Source organism: Garra rufa, chromosome 6 (genome assembly GCF_049309525.1).
Source record: "Garra rufa chromosome 6, GarRuf1.0, whole genome shotgun sequence".
Classification (NCBI taxonomy): domain Eukaryota; kingdom Metazoa; phylum Chordata; class Actinopteri; order Cypriniformes; family Cyprinidae; genus Garra; species Garra rufa.
Window position 1 is genome coordinate 37,113,955 of NC_133366.1, and position 14,556 is coordinate 37,128,510.

Sequence of the window (14,556 nt, forward strand, 5' to 3'; positions counted from 1 at the left end):
ATTAGTTTTTGTTAATAAATGATATAAGCTGGTTTTATTTTATTGTTATGTTTAATTAAAAATAACAAATCCATCTTTTAAAAAATTGTTTTAATCTTAAAATTGATAGGTGTAGCCTATATGTAAGCAAAACCAAGATCATGAATTCGATAGTAAAAGTGAAAAGCATCCTAAGACATTCTAATAGCGGAAATCCCGTTCACAAAATTAAAATCACAAATAATACTAATGAAAAAGAACAGGTTGAATGTTAACTACGTTTCTATAAAACTATAAATTATGATAACAGACAAACCATTTATCAGCAATGAGCATTGATTAATCCCATGTTGTAGAAAAAAAATAATTTAAATAAAAATGAAACCAAAGCATAAGCACGTGCGATCAACTGAGAGCGTTATGCCGCGTTCCAGGCAACCCGTTACCCGTGTTTTTCCAAACTTCTACCCGGGAAAGTGCACTGGAAAGGCACTCAAACCCGTGAATTCCCACCCGTGAACTCGTACTAGATCGACGTACTCCCAGTTCTGAGTTCTGAGGTGACACAGCCCGCGAAACAACAATAAAGCCTCTTGGGTGCGGTGTTTATGCAAGTGGCACACGGTGGAAAAATAGAGTATAAGACAATATAACGTTGCAATCAAATTATTAATAATATAGCTAAAATTAATAAATGCTTGGCGTGACTTGCCTGGAACGCTACAAAGTCCTGAGTCGTGGTTTGAAGACGAGCTCAAAAACCTGCCTGGAACGCAGCATTAGTGTGTATCCTGTCACAAAATGTGGCGAAAAGTTCTACACAAGGGGAATAGTGTGATTAAGGTGTGTACATGTCTTCCATAATGCGACTAAAATAGGAATACTCCACCTGTCTTAATTCGATTTGTGTTTACTCCGATTATGACTTTAGTCGGATTAAATTAATCAAAAATCTCAGTTTACATGGTTGCTTCTTAATCAGAGTATTGTCTTAATCGCGTTAAAATCGGAATATTGTTGTCCATGTAAACGTACTCAGTGTCTCCCACTAAACCTTGCCTTTCACACAAGCACTGTCAACCTCCAGTGCAGCTCTGCCCTGCAGGCCTTTTAACATTTTTGTGGGCTTTGGAAACTTTAAAGCGGTGTGTGTGTGTGTTTCTCTTTGAAAAGAAAAACAGCTAGACCTGAGGAGAGGAGGATAGAGATATTACCCTTTAAGCTCTAGAGTCAGGGTCAAGAAGTTAAACCAGCGGCATCCTGGAACACACACACACACACACACACACATAGAATATACTCACTCACTCAGTCTTTACTGTCTCTTCAAGGCCAGCAGATTTGACTCTGATTTTAAACATCTGGAGTTTCACAAAGCTTCAAAGTCTTAATCCTGCTTCTGTTTTCATTTTACTTTATGCATGTGCATGTGTGTGCGTAAGATGTGTATTTCTTAAAAGTCTCTGAGTAGCAACACTAGATCAGCTTTACTAGTGTATTTACACAAGAGTCAAGAGTTGTCTAGGAGATTGTGTCTTTAATGATAGAACTGTAAAATGGATGATTTTGTGAAGTTTAGTCCAGTGAAAACAGAGAGAGGTTGAGCAACACAGATAGTCTGATATAGCACACTTAGAGGATATACAGTATGACCTAGAAACACACACAAAAAACTCCTTTCAAGTCACCTTATGTATTCACATTCAAACACACGCAAACCAACAGCTTTCAAAGCAGCCACAGTGTTTGAAAAGCATGTGTACATGTGTTTGTGTGTGTGTATGTGTGAGTGTGAACACCAGAGGCTGAACACTGAACATATCTTTGTTCACTAATGCACACTGACCTGATTTTGAGAGGGAAGAATAGAGGCTTAACCAGACTTAGTGCTCATGTGTGTTTGCGTGTGTATGTAGTGTGATAGAGTCAGTACTGTACGTGGGGTCCAAAAGTCTAATAGCACACTGAAAATCTTTTTTTTAAACCTGGAGACTAAGTTTTAGAAATACATAAATTAAATTAAATTAAATTAAATTAAATGAAAGGCAAGACAAACATTTAGATTTCTGAACATCTACAGTAGGTCACTAATCAAATAAGCAAATTGATCATGTGGACTCTTTTGTATTAAAGGTCAAAAGCTTTCATTAAAGCACATGATCTTGAAACATTCTCAAGTCATGCTGGATGAGATGATCATCAGATTATACACAAACTTTTCATATAGAGTTCATATAGAGTGGTAGTGTCAATAAAACATAAGGCAGTGAAAGTTTATTTATAGAACACATTTCATACAAAATGGTAATTCAAAGTGATTTGCATAAAAATAAAAATGGTATAAAAAAAGAAAAAATGCAAAAATAAGTACTTAAAAATAAATAATAAATGAATTGTAAATAAATTAAAATAGCATAAATTACATTAAAATTGGTTACATAAAAAGACCCAGTGCACAATCAAAAAAAAAAAAAACTCATGTACATTAATCAGTTCAACTTTTTACAATGTACACTACCAATCAAAAGTTTTTGAACAGTAAAATTTTTAATGTTATAAAAGAAGTCTTCTCTGCTTACCAAACCTGCATTTATTTAATCCGAAGCACAGCAAAAATAGTTAAATTTTAAAATATTTTTACTATTTAAAATAATATTTTTTTCTATTTGAATATATTTTAAAATGTAATGTATTCCTGTGATTTCAAAGCTGAATTTTTAGCATCATTACTTCAGTCACATGATCCTTCAGAAATCATTCTAATATTCTGATTTGCTGCTCAAAAAACATTTATTAGTATTATGTTGAAAACAGCAGAGTAGAATTTTTTCAGGTTTATTTGATTAATAGAAAGTTCATAAAAACATTATAAAAGTTCATGTAACATTACAAATGTCTTTACTTTTGATCAATTTAAAGTATCCTTGCTAAATAAAAATATTAATTTCTATCATTTCTGACTCCTTATTTCAGATAAATGCTGATATTTCTATTCATTAAAGAATCTTGAAACAAAAATTACTTTGTTTTAAATATTGATAATGATAATAATAAAAATCAGCATATTAGCAGATTTCTGAAGGATCGTGTGACACTGAAAACTGGAGTAATGATGCTGAAAATGTAGCTTTAATCACAAGAATAAATTACATTTTAAAATATCTTTAAATAGAAAGCAGTTATTTTAAATAGTGAAAATATTTCACAATTTTACTGCTTTTGCTGTATTTTGGATCAAATAAATGCAGGCTTGGTGAGCAGAAAAGAAGTCTTTAAAAACATTTTGACAGGTAGTGTATATAATGTGTAGTGCAAAATAAAAGCGTTTTCACTAGTGGTTTCAGACTTTAGTCCATTCTGTATGTGGAGACAGAGAAAGCAACAGCAGGTCAGATTGTTCTTAGTCATTAATGTTAATTAGCAAGAGAGGCGCACACCCATTCTAACGCGCATATATACACTCAGCAGGGTTTTGTTGAAAATGTTTGTCTGACCTGCTTCCTCAGGTTCACGGCTAGTTTACTGACAGCATGGATCTAGCTGTAATCACTTGTCCTTGCGCGCACACACACACACACACACACACACACACACACACACACACACACCATTTTCTAGTAGGATGAGTGAGAAGAGGTCAAGAAATCTAGTCTCATGTAAAAGAGATCTACTCTAGCTTACTGTAAAGGTGAGTCTCAGGTAAACCAATGAGCCCAGGTAAACATACTAAAGGTTAAGCATTCTTTAATGGTGTTTCTGTGATGTGCACACTTCATAAGCAGGGCAAAGTTCAAAGTATGAGTTGCAACTCTTTGTTTAGACAAATGTGTCTGTGACATAACTGTGTTATAGTTTTATAACACTATACTTTGTTTAATATCTTGGCATTAAATTCTAAAAATGGCACATTTGACATTTTTCTCTTTTCTGATCACTGTAATCAATCCCACTTTTTTTTTCTTTTGGAAGGTCATAGAAACACTATTGTGGAGTTTTTAATTTGGTATGGGAGCAAATGGGAATGCAAAAATATATATATTTGTTGTAGTCTCGTGTTCACAACTATAGAAGTTTAGCCAATTATGATGACTGAGAACCTTGAAAAGACTATTTATTTTTTGATAGGTTTGTAAAAATCAATGCAATAAAACAATAAATTATTGAATGATAAACATTCAAACAGCTCAACACATAAATACACAGAATTCCAATAGATTTTTCTTCAAAAATTTAGCTGGATGTACTCATGGGTCATTGTTATCTAAACTGTATTACTCACATGTTATTATTGTGCGGCATCATTGTTTCTAATGATCTTTGCCCTTTTCACCCCATACTTGTTTATCAGCTGAGTGTGAGCACAAGATTCACAGCACAAGTGGAACCATCAGCAGTCCTAACTGGCCTGACAAATACCCCAGCAGGAAGGAGTGCACATGGGACATCACCGCCACCCCAGGCCACCGGGTCAAGATTGTGAGTCTTTATATAATTCTGTGCTATAAATTTATATCTGTTACAGTACACAACCTTTACATTAAACACAAACATCACTTTAACCTTTATACTCAGTACAAACAACTCACAAAACAAGCACACAGACCTCTGCGGTCACTGACCGGAGCAGAAACACAAACACACAGACACATGTAATCCTATTGTGTCCTGCTATGTTCAAAAGCAAATAATCTTAAATCACACATAAACACGAACGTATAAGCTCCTCTTAAACGAACAAACACATGACCATGCAAACATTTACACGTGCATCAAAACCTCTTTTTCCTGTATGTGACCCTGGACTACAAAATCAGTCTTAGGTACGCATGGGTATATTTGTAGCAATAGCCAAAAATACATTGTATGGGTCAAAATTATTGATTTTTCGTTTATGCCAAACATCATTAGGATATTAAGTAAAGATCATGTTCCATGAAGATATTTAGTAAATTTCCTACCAAAAATATATCAAAATTTCATTTTTATTAGTGAGATGCATTGCTAAGAACTTCATTTGAACAACTTTAAAGGTGATTTTCTCAATATTTTGATTGTTTTGCACCCTCCGATTTCAGATTTTGTATCTCAGCCAAATATTGTCCCATACATCAATGGAAAGCTTATTTATTCAATTTCAAAACTGATGACTGGTTTTGTGGTCCAAGGTCACATATTACATAGATATATGCATTACGTGCTCTCACAAACACGCACAAGATACAAGTAACCCAAAATCTAATAAAGTACATTTTTATTAGTTTGCTCATGTTTTAATTCAAAGATTTGAAGATTAATAAACATGTTATGGCAAGAGTTTACTGGTGACCTCAGTGTCTCCCACTGTTCTCTGGATCTGACTTCTGAGATGTCTTTTTACTCCTAAAGTGATTCTAAATGGCCCTCAAAGTCATTTATCAGAAAGCAAGTGAAGTCACCAAAATGAGTATTTTATTGTTTGTTTGGATGAGGAAGAAGTGTTTTGGGAGTGATTGTTTTAGGGTCCATTAGATTTAATATATCATTTTGGCAGTAACGTTTGAAGTTCTCATTGTACTGTACATTTGTAGAGTAACTTTATCACCACACTCTTGCTTTTATTGCTCTCTCTCTCTCTCTGTTTAGCTGTAACAGCTGGCTTTTTACGTAATGATAATGTTGTAAACACTAAAGGTACAACTTTAAAACATGTAATTCAAACTCCATGCAGTGGTTCAGGGATTTGCGGATGCTCCAAAACAACCCAGTTTGAAGCTAAGGCAAGCCAGTTCACTCACTGGCCATTTTGGCAACATCCTTAAGCAGCGATTTTCGGTTTAGCCCCACAATGAACCTATTCCCACAGAAAGCTCTGCAGATGCATGCAAAATTGAAACACCCATCATTTGCACATCCTGACCCTTGCATGTTTATTTATTTTATATTTTGGCAAATTTGTTAAGTGCTTCAGAGAAGTGCTTTAAAAAGGCTGCATTGATTTGCTTAATTTTTTTTTTGGAAACAGTGATGCATTTTTTCATTCTTTGATGAATAGAAACCTTTTCTGTAACAATGCAAGCCTTTTCTGTCACTTTTGATCAATTTATTGCATCCTTGGTAAATAAAATTATTATTATTTTTTAATTTTTATGACCCCAAAAGTTTGAACAGTAAAGTGTCATTTCAAAAATGTTTCAGAATTGTATTGTATTTTTAACATTTATTCAGTTTAATCAAATGTATCTGATTTTTATTTAGTCCTGCTAATGTGCATGAACAATTTGGAATAAAAAGCTTGAGATTTTAATTCCTATAGCTGCCACAATGAAAACTGGCTTATTCAAGTCACTGCCAAACATGGTTTTCTGCTCGTTAAATATGTTAGATGTGTCCAATTTTTATCTAAAAAGGTTAAAGAAGAGCATTTGCCCCAACATTCTTGTCTCCTAATGATTTTTCCACTGTTTTGTCTTCGTATCTCTAGTCTTTTAATGAGTTTGAGATTGAGCAGCACCAAGAATGCGCATATGATCACCTGGAGGCCTTCGACGGCGACTCGGACAAGACACCTATCCTGAGCCGTCTGTGTGGCAGCAAGATTCCAGAACCGCTCATTTCTACAGGCAACAAGATGTACCTGCGCTTCATCTCCGATGCCTCAGTGCAAAGGAAAGGCTTTCAGGCCACTCATTCCACTGGTAACTTCCCTCTCTTTTCTGTGTCTGATGTTATGGGGTACACTACCAGTCAAAAGTTTTTGAACAGTTAGATTTTTTATTGTTTTCTTCTGCTTACCAAGCCTGCAAAGTACAGCAAAAACAGTAAAATTATTTCAAAATTTAAAATAAAAATTGAATAATTATTTGAATATTTTTTTTAAATGTCATTTATTTCTGTGATTTCAAAGCTGAATTTTTAGCATCATAACTCCAGTCACATGATCCTTCTGATATGATTTGCGACTCAAAAACATTATTATTATTATTATTATTATTATTATTATTATGTTGAAAACAGCTGAATAGAATTTTTTCAGGTTACTTTGATGAATAGAAAGTTCAGAAGAAAAGCATTTATCTGAATAGATTTTTTTTGTAACATTATAAATGTCTTTATCATTACTTTTGATCAATTTAAAGCATCCTTGCTAAATAAAAGTATTAATTTCTAAGTTCTTTCTCCCAAAAAACTTTTGAATGGTATATAGTGTATAATGTTACAAAAGTTTTTTCAGATAAATGCTGATGTTTGGATCTTTCTATTCATCAAAGAATCATAGAAATTGTACTTAACTGTTTTAAATATTGATAATATTAATAATAAATGTTTCTTGAACAGGAAATCAGCATATTAGAAAGATTTCTAAAGGATTATGTAACACTGAAAACTGGAGTAATGATGCTGAAAATTTAGCTTTGATCACAGGAATAAATTACATTTTAAAATATATTCTAATAGAAAGCAGTTATTTTAAATAGTACAAATATTGTACAATATTACTGCTTTTGCTGTATTTTGTATTAAACCAGGCTTAGTGAGCCGAAGAGACTTCTTTAAAAAACAAAAAATCTAAAAATCTTACTGTTCAAAAACTTTCGACTGGTAGTGTATGTTTTAATTATTTGCAAGAGTTCATAAAAGCAATTCTCATGTCAACCTGACAGTTTAACAGATCCCTCTAGTGGATCATTACTGCGTTGCACGTTAACTACAGTCCTTGAAGTGTTGCCTTTTCTCATTTGACTTGTACCCTAGTTTTTATTGTTTATTACAGTCATCTAAAACGAGAAGAGACATATTTGTCAACTGTGACAACTGGTAACATAAGTAAAAGTGAACAGAGCTGTTTCTAATCGAATGAATATTTGTGTGTGTCTTTGTGCAGAATGTGGCGGTAGGCTGAAAGCAGAAGCACGGCAGAAGAACCTGTATTCTCATGCGCAGTTTGGGGATAATAACTACCCCGGCCACACCGACTGCGAGTGGCTCATAATGGCAGAGTCGGGTTATGGCATCGAGCTCACCTTCACCACCTTTGAGGTAGAGGAGGAAGCCGACTGCGGGTACGACTACATCGAACTTTACGATGGCTACGACACCGGAGCGCACAAACTTGGACGCTTTTGTGGATCTGGGGTATGTGTGATACTGATGAGTTTAGGATTTTCTTACATTTTCTTAAAAATATATCATAAAGCTTTTTATATTTCTTCAACTGACTTCTTTCTCTCTCTTTTTAGCCTCGGGAGGAGCTTTACTCTGCTGGCGATGCCGTGTTGATTCATTTCCACTCCGATGACACAATCAGTAAGAAAGGCTTTCATATCCGCTACACTAGCACAAAGTTTCAGGAGGCGCTACACACACGCAAGTAACATCCCCCTGAGAGACTCCAGAGAGACTAAATACAGGGATGAAATGTTACAAGGAGAAACAGACTCTTGAAAACTATTGAGAAACCCCGCCGTGATGTGTTTCCTGCATTGGATTTGCCTCTTTATGTTCAGCCACTATGGAAGTGCTGTCATATTGACCCTAAACACCAATCAGCTGCTCTTATGTGTGGGATAGCTCCGCCCACTGGAGTGGTATCCTGCGCTCTCTGACTGGACCGGTGTAGTAAATGAACCCCTGGAAATAACACACGCTCATACCCAAAAACATTTGTTGGCTCTCCGTTCTTCAGATAAGCCAGTTATATATAGAGTAGCACACTGAAACTAAGAGACAGTGACAATAAGACAAGGAACTGCTATTGTGTGTGTGCGCGCATATTGCTCTGGACAGCATGGACAGTTTAGCTGCTGATGCCACACCACACTGTACCTCAACTAAAATATGTGTGTATGTGGATGTGTGTGTTTGAGAGAGAGAGAGAGAGAGAGAGAGAGAGAGAGGCCTTCAAATACCAGCCTGAACTCATTCAAATGTTTTTAAAATGATGTGGTTGTAATTTTACAATTATTCTGTTAGCTTTATGGCAAAACCCATTTTCAAAAGTGCGAAAGTAAATATGTAGCCCTATTTAACAATAAGCTTCCTTACATACATGTAGCCCATTGTTTACGCTGTGACAAACAGAATTTGATGCAAGTGGTTAGAACTTACAAAGCTGTTTAAAGGCAGTGGGTCTTATTCACAAAGCAAGTCTGCGTACAACCGTTTTCACAAACAAATCACGATTCACTTTTATTCTAAAATGCATTCTGCGTAAATCAAATGCTCTGGGTGGCCTTATAATCGTGTTAGACTGAAATGTTATACATACATGTTTAATCTTAAAGGGAACCTTGGGTATTTAGACTTGTATGGCTTAATATAACGTAAATTATGTCTCTTACTGGAATATGTAGTAGAAAACCCATGAAAGATTTACGTTATTTAAAAAAATGTGGCGGCGCTATTATTTCGATGGCGTAAAACGAGTAAGCTACTGACGCTAACTTTTATTATTTTTACTGCAACGCAACTCCGAAAATAAAATACTGATACGATGACCACAGCTACTGAAAGAGCTTACAGGTGGCAGTGGATATAAGTGTAGGCTTAAACCATAAGCTATACCATCGATTTTCTCCACAATGAGTCTAAACTCCCCCAGATAGCGAGTGAGATACATCCTGCCACAATGGCATCTAGCGTTTATTGTCTCTGCCGTTTGTAAGCTCTTTCAGTAGCTGTGGTCTGCTAAAAGCCTCAAAGGCATCAAGGCTAAAGTGGAGAGAACAAAAACGCAGGTCTTTAGGAAGTTTTATTCATCCACAGGCATCTTCCCATTATTTTCTCCTCTTATAGCTAGGAAAGCAGTAAAGATTTACGCCCTGTTTACACTAGTGTGTTTTCATTTTAAAACGTAAACAATCCTCGTCTACACTGCGTTTTCACTGCGGTTCAGAAACAAACTCAAGCATGAGGATGATGTTATTGTTTACACAGTTTACACAGAATATGCAGAGCAAGAAGTCTTCGTTTTGGTCCATTTACACTGAAATGCAACCCACACTGTTTTCAGACTAAAACCGGTCTGCAGCATTTTGTAAGGGTGTGTTCACACTTGTAGTTCGGTTCGTTTGGCTCATTTGGTCTGGACCAAAAAGGAAAATGATACATTTGGTCCTGGTCCGCTTAGCATTTATACTGGCGTTTTTGAGAGCAAACCTAAAGATACCGAATTTAAAGTGATACTTTCATATCCTGATTGGTCGGGTTGAATGACGTATATTTCGTGACGGAACTCACCAAAGACAAAAGTAAAAGGTACAAATTCACTGATCGGTCTGCTTAGCCCACTTTAAGTCAAAAACACTTAATGCACCCATCTTTTTAGCGGTCTCGGTCTGCTTGTTTGGTGCGAACCAAGGTTTGAACGGCAGCGTTCCCACTTACTCAAATGAACTCAAAGGTACCAGAGTTTGTTTTAATCAAACCAAACATGACAAGTGTGAACACACCCTAAGTCTCCGTTTTGGAGGGCCGAAAACACCAGAGTAGTGTAAAAGACAGGCGTAACTCTAGCAAAAGTTATGCATTTGAATAAAGCAATAAGCCCCAAGAACCCGTGGTTTACATTGAACTTATTACAGCTAAGGGGCGTTGTTAGGCACGATGTGAAGCGGAGTTGCCCCACGCCATGTTATAAATTCACTGTAAACCACAGCTTCACAAAAACATTATTCTTCCACCAAAGTGGTTGATGAGCAACACGCAAATGCAAACAAAGCTGTATGTTTGTAGAGTAATTTACAGCTTTGAACACGTCTCAACCAATCAGAATCAAGGCACGGAACTGTTTGTTTTATAAACGAAAACGTACTAGTGTAAACGTAGCCTCACATCGCTTCTCTTGTTGCCTTTTGACCGACAATTACAACCAAAAGCCGCACAATGTGGCATTGTATCACTATTTTATTTTCCGAGCTGTGTTGCGGTAAAAAGTAGTGCAAACATTTCACGCCATAGAAATAATGGCACACCACATAGTCCAAAATATGTACAAAATGGTGTGGAATATTAATTTGTGTTTGACATGGATTTGGCGTGTTTTATGCAAATAACCTTACCACACTCATTTAAAAATACTCAGTTAAGAACATATTCAATTTTAAGTGAATGGGACCCAGTGTCTTGTGCTTCATTCATGAGCAGGCCCACAAGGAATCTGCATTGCAGTTACATTTACTGTACGAAGTTGCCCCACACCTTGTTTATTCACTTTGCATTATTTGATAATGCTTTCAGCTATCAATAAGAGTGTTCCGCACAATTTCTGACCCTGGACAACAAAACCAGTCATAAAGGTCAATTTTTTTAAACTGAGATAATCTAAAAGCTGAATAAATAAGCTTTCCGTCGATGTATGGTTTGTTAGGATAGGGCAATATTTATAGATACAACTGTACAACGATCTGGAAACTGAGGGTGCAAAAAAATAAAAAATAAAAATTTGGAGAAAATCGCCTTTAAAGTTGTTCAAATTAAGTTCTTAGCAATGCATATTACTAATCTAATCAAAACTTTATTTTAATATATTTACGGTAGGAAATTTGCAAATTATCTTCATGGAACATCATAATGATTTTTGGCATAAAAGAAAAATTGATTATTTTGACCCATACATACAAATTATGACGTTATGGTTTTGTGGTCCAGGGTTACATTTTATTGCGCAGATTTCTATACATTTTTATGTTACAATGTGAAAACATCTGCAGATTCCATCCGGCCCTTCTTATGAGTTGCAGAAACCGTGTAAAGTTGAGTTTGAATTGTTTATCTGTGTGTGTGTGTGTGTGTGTGTGTGTGTGTGTGTGTGTGTGTGAGAGAGAGAGAGAGAGAGAGAGAGAAAGCTGATAGAATATTCTCTAATCGTCTGTTGAGGAAACCAGTGGTTTTCTCACTCTTCCAGTTAACGCCTCCTAAAGAAGTGTACAATGAACATGATGTGAACAGGAAATGATGTCAAAAAGCCTTGCATAAGATGTCTGTTACAGCTGTGACAACTGACTACAACCACCTTAACCCTGTGCGCTTTATATGCACTTAACACAGAAAGACTGTATGAAACTGTGTGCTCTCCAATCATGGAAATGAAGCCGTGAGCAGTACCAATGAAGCTGAAAAAAACAAACAAAAAAAATCAAGGGAATGTTCTCTGTTGCTATATTCCCAATGACAAGTTTTCCCTGCTTGGAAAAAATGCAAAGTCGCAGTTGAAGGGAATTCCTACGGTGCTATTCAATGTCTCAAAAAAAAAAAAAAAAAAAAGGCAATGCTCCAGCCATTCAGTGAATGCGTTGGTACAGTGGAGAAGCAGCGTTGAAATAATGTTGCTCAGAACATTGACAAAATACTCACAGCATTGACAGCACTAGTGTTGTGGAGGAACAATTATTGCCTTAGAACCAAAATGTACATTGTTGCACATGATGTTTCTGTAGATAATTTTTTTTTTCAAATTATTATATTTTATTTGATATTAAGTTTTAAGAACTTGAACCTTTATGTTAAAAAAGAAATAATGGACTGACCTGAAGCCGTCCCCTTCTGTCCAGTTACACACACACACACACACACACACACAAACAAAATAATGTTACATTCTTAATGCTTTAAAGTTGACTGTAAGACTGTGTGAACTGTGATGTATGTGTGCATCTATTGGTCTGTGTTACGCAGCACAGGTCATATGACTCTGTTCTGACTCATGTATTTCTGTATGTGCCAAGCTCCTGTTGATTCCACTCTAGATGAACTATGACAACTATGACGTATGACAATGTGAAACATGATTTATTCACCTGTTATATCATCAGCCTAATGATGAAGAAGGACTCTTCACTCTCAACAGTGATTAAACTCATGTCAGGTCAATTAAATGTATGGTCTCATTTGTTCTCTTTCTCTTCCTGTCTTTTTGTACATTAGACTCAGTCTTTTTAAAGGCCGGTGGAAGATGTATGTATATGTAGATAGAAAAGTCAAAACTATCTTATATATGAGCTTCCTCGCAGTTGAACATTGTCTCAATTGTTCCAATTTCATGAAAAACCTTGATGTTTTTTTAAACAATACTAAAGTAATTGCCATGGACACGTGGATGTTTTTCCGTTTAATTTTGTCCAAATTATTTATTATACATACATACACACTGTACATAGCCTACATAAATACAAAAAAAGTACTTTACCAGTCAAAAGTTTTTGAACAGTAAAATTTATGTTTTTTAAAGAATTCTCATTTGCTCACCAAGCCTGCATTTATTTGATATAGCAAAAACATAAACATTTTGAAATATTTTTACTACTTAAAATAGCTGTTTTCTATTTGAATATATTGTAAAATTTAATTTATTCCTGTGATCAAAGCTACATTTTCAGCATCATTACTCCAGTCTTCAGAAATCATTTTAATATGCTGATTTGCTGTTTAAGAAACATTATTATTATTATCAATATTTAAAACAGTTGAGTACACTTTTTCAGGATTCTTTGATGAATAGAAAGATCTAAAGGTCAGCATTTATCTGAAATAAAAAGCTTTTGTAACATTAAACACTATACCATTCAAAAGCTTGGAGTCAGTACTTCTTTTGGAAAAATTAAAAAAAAAATCTTTTATTTAGCAAGGATGCTTCAAATTAATCAAAAGTGGTGATAAAGACATTAATAATGGTAAAAATATTTATATTTCAGATAAATATCGTTCTTCTGAACTTTTTATTTATCAAAGAAGGCTGAAAAATACTGTTTTCAACATGTTTTTGAGCAGCAAATCAGAATATTAGAATGATTTCTGAAGGATCATGTGACTGGAGTTATGATGCTAAAAATTCAGCTTTGAAATCAGGAATAAATTAAATTTTAAAATATATTCAAATAGAAAACAATAGTATAAATATTTCAAAATATTACTGTTTTTGCTGTACTTTGGATCAAATAAATGCAGGCTTGGTGAGCAGAAGAGACAACATTAAAAAAAAACTTACTGTTCAAAACCTTTTGAAAAATCATTATCCCTATGGGTAAATATACCCTTATGCAATAAATATAATTTTTAAGTCATTTGTGTGTATGAATCAGGTTATGCATTGTGGGGATCAAATGACTTATTGAACAATTAGTCATAAAACAATGCTGAATTTATTTTATTTTTAGAATTTTCAAAATAACAAAAATATTATATATTAATTTTTTTTTTGTTCAGTTATATTATCAGTGACAGTATTGCCCTGGAAATTACATCAGTTTTGATGAAGCCTGAATTAAAATAGAAAATGTTTGCTAATAGATGTGTGTAATATCCGAAAACTACCACCAGATGGCAGCACGCTCTTTAACATTAACAAGAGGCCAAAATGGACTCTAGAACAGATGGAGTTACACAAACGTTTGCTAATTTTGTATTTGTGCCTTTTTTTAAAAAATCAGGTGAGTGTGGTATGGGGTGGAATATGAATTCTGAGCATATACCCACACAAGAGAGCTCAGTTCAAGCGTATATTATGCATCTCTAGCCTTTTCCCATTGTGTGTTTGTAGCTATTTTAGTTTTTTAAGCTGTATTGATTGGATTGTGTTTGTTCTGTTGTCCTAGGTTTGAATGA

At 34.9% G+C, this 14,556-nt stretch overlaps 1 protein-coding gene across 2 annotated transcripts in view; it reads left to right on the forward strand.

The window, feature by feature from the left end:
* tll1 (tolloid-like 1) overlaps positions 1-12,830 on the forward strand; it is a 53,751-nt gene extending 40,921 nt beyond the window's left edge. For both annotated transcript variants that reach the window (XM_073841869.1, XM_073841868.1), the window contains exons 18-21: positions 4,328-4,455; positions 6,440-6,653; positions 7,841-8,091; positions 8,196-12,830. In XM_073841869.1, coding sequence (XP_073697970.1) covers positions 4,328-4,455; positions 6,440-6,653; positions 7,841-8,091; positions 8,196-8,330 — 728 coding nt within the window. In that variant the 3' untranslated portion in view covers positions 8,331-12,830. The remainder of the gene's footprint in view (positions 1-4,327; positions 4,456-6,439; positions 6,654-7,840; positions 8,092-8,195) is intronic.
* The last annotated feature ends 1,726 nt before the right edge of the window (positions 12,831-14,556 follow it).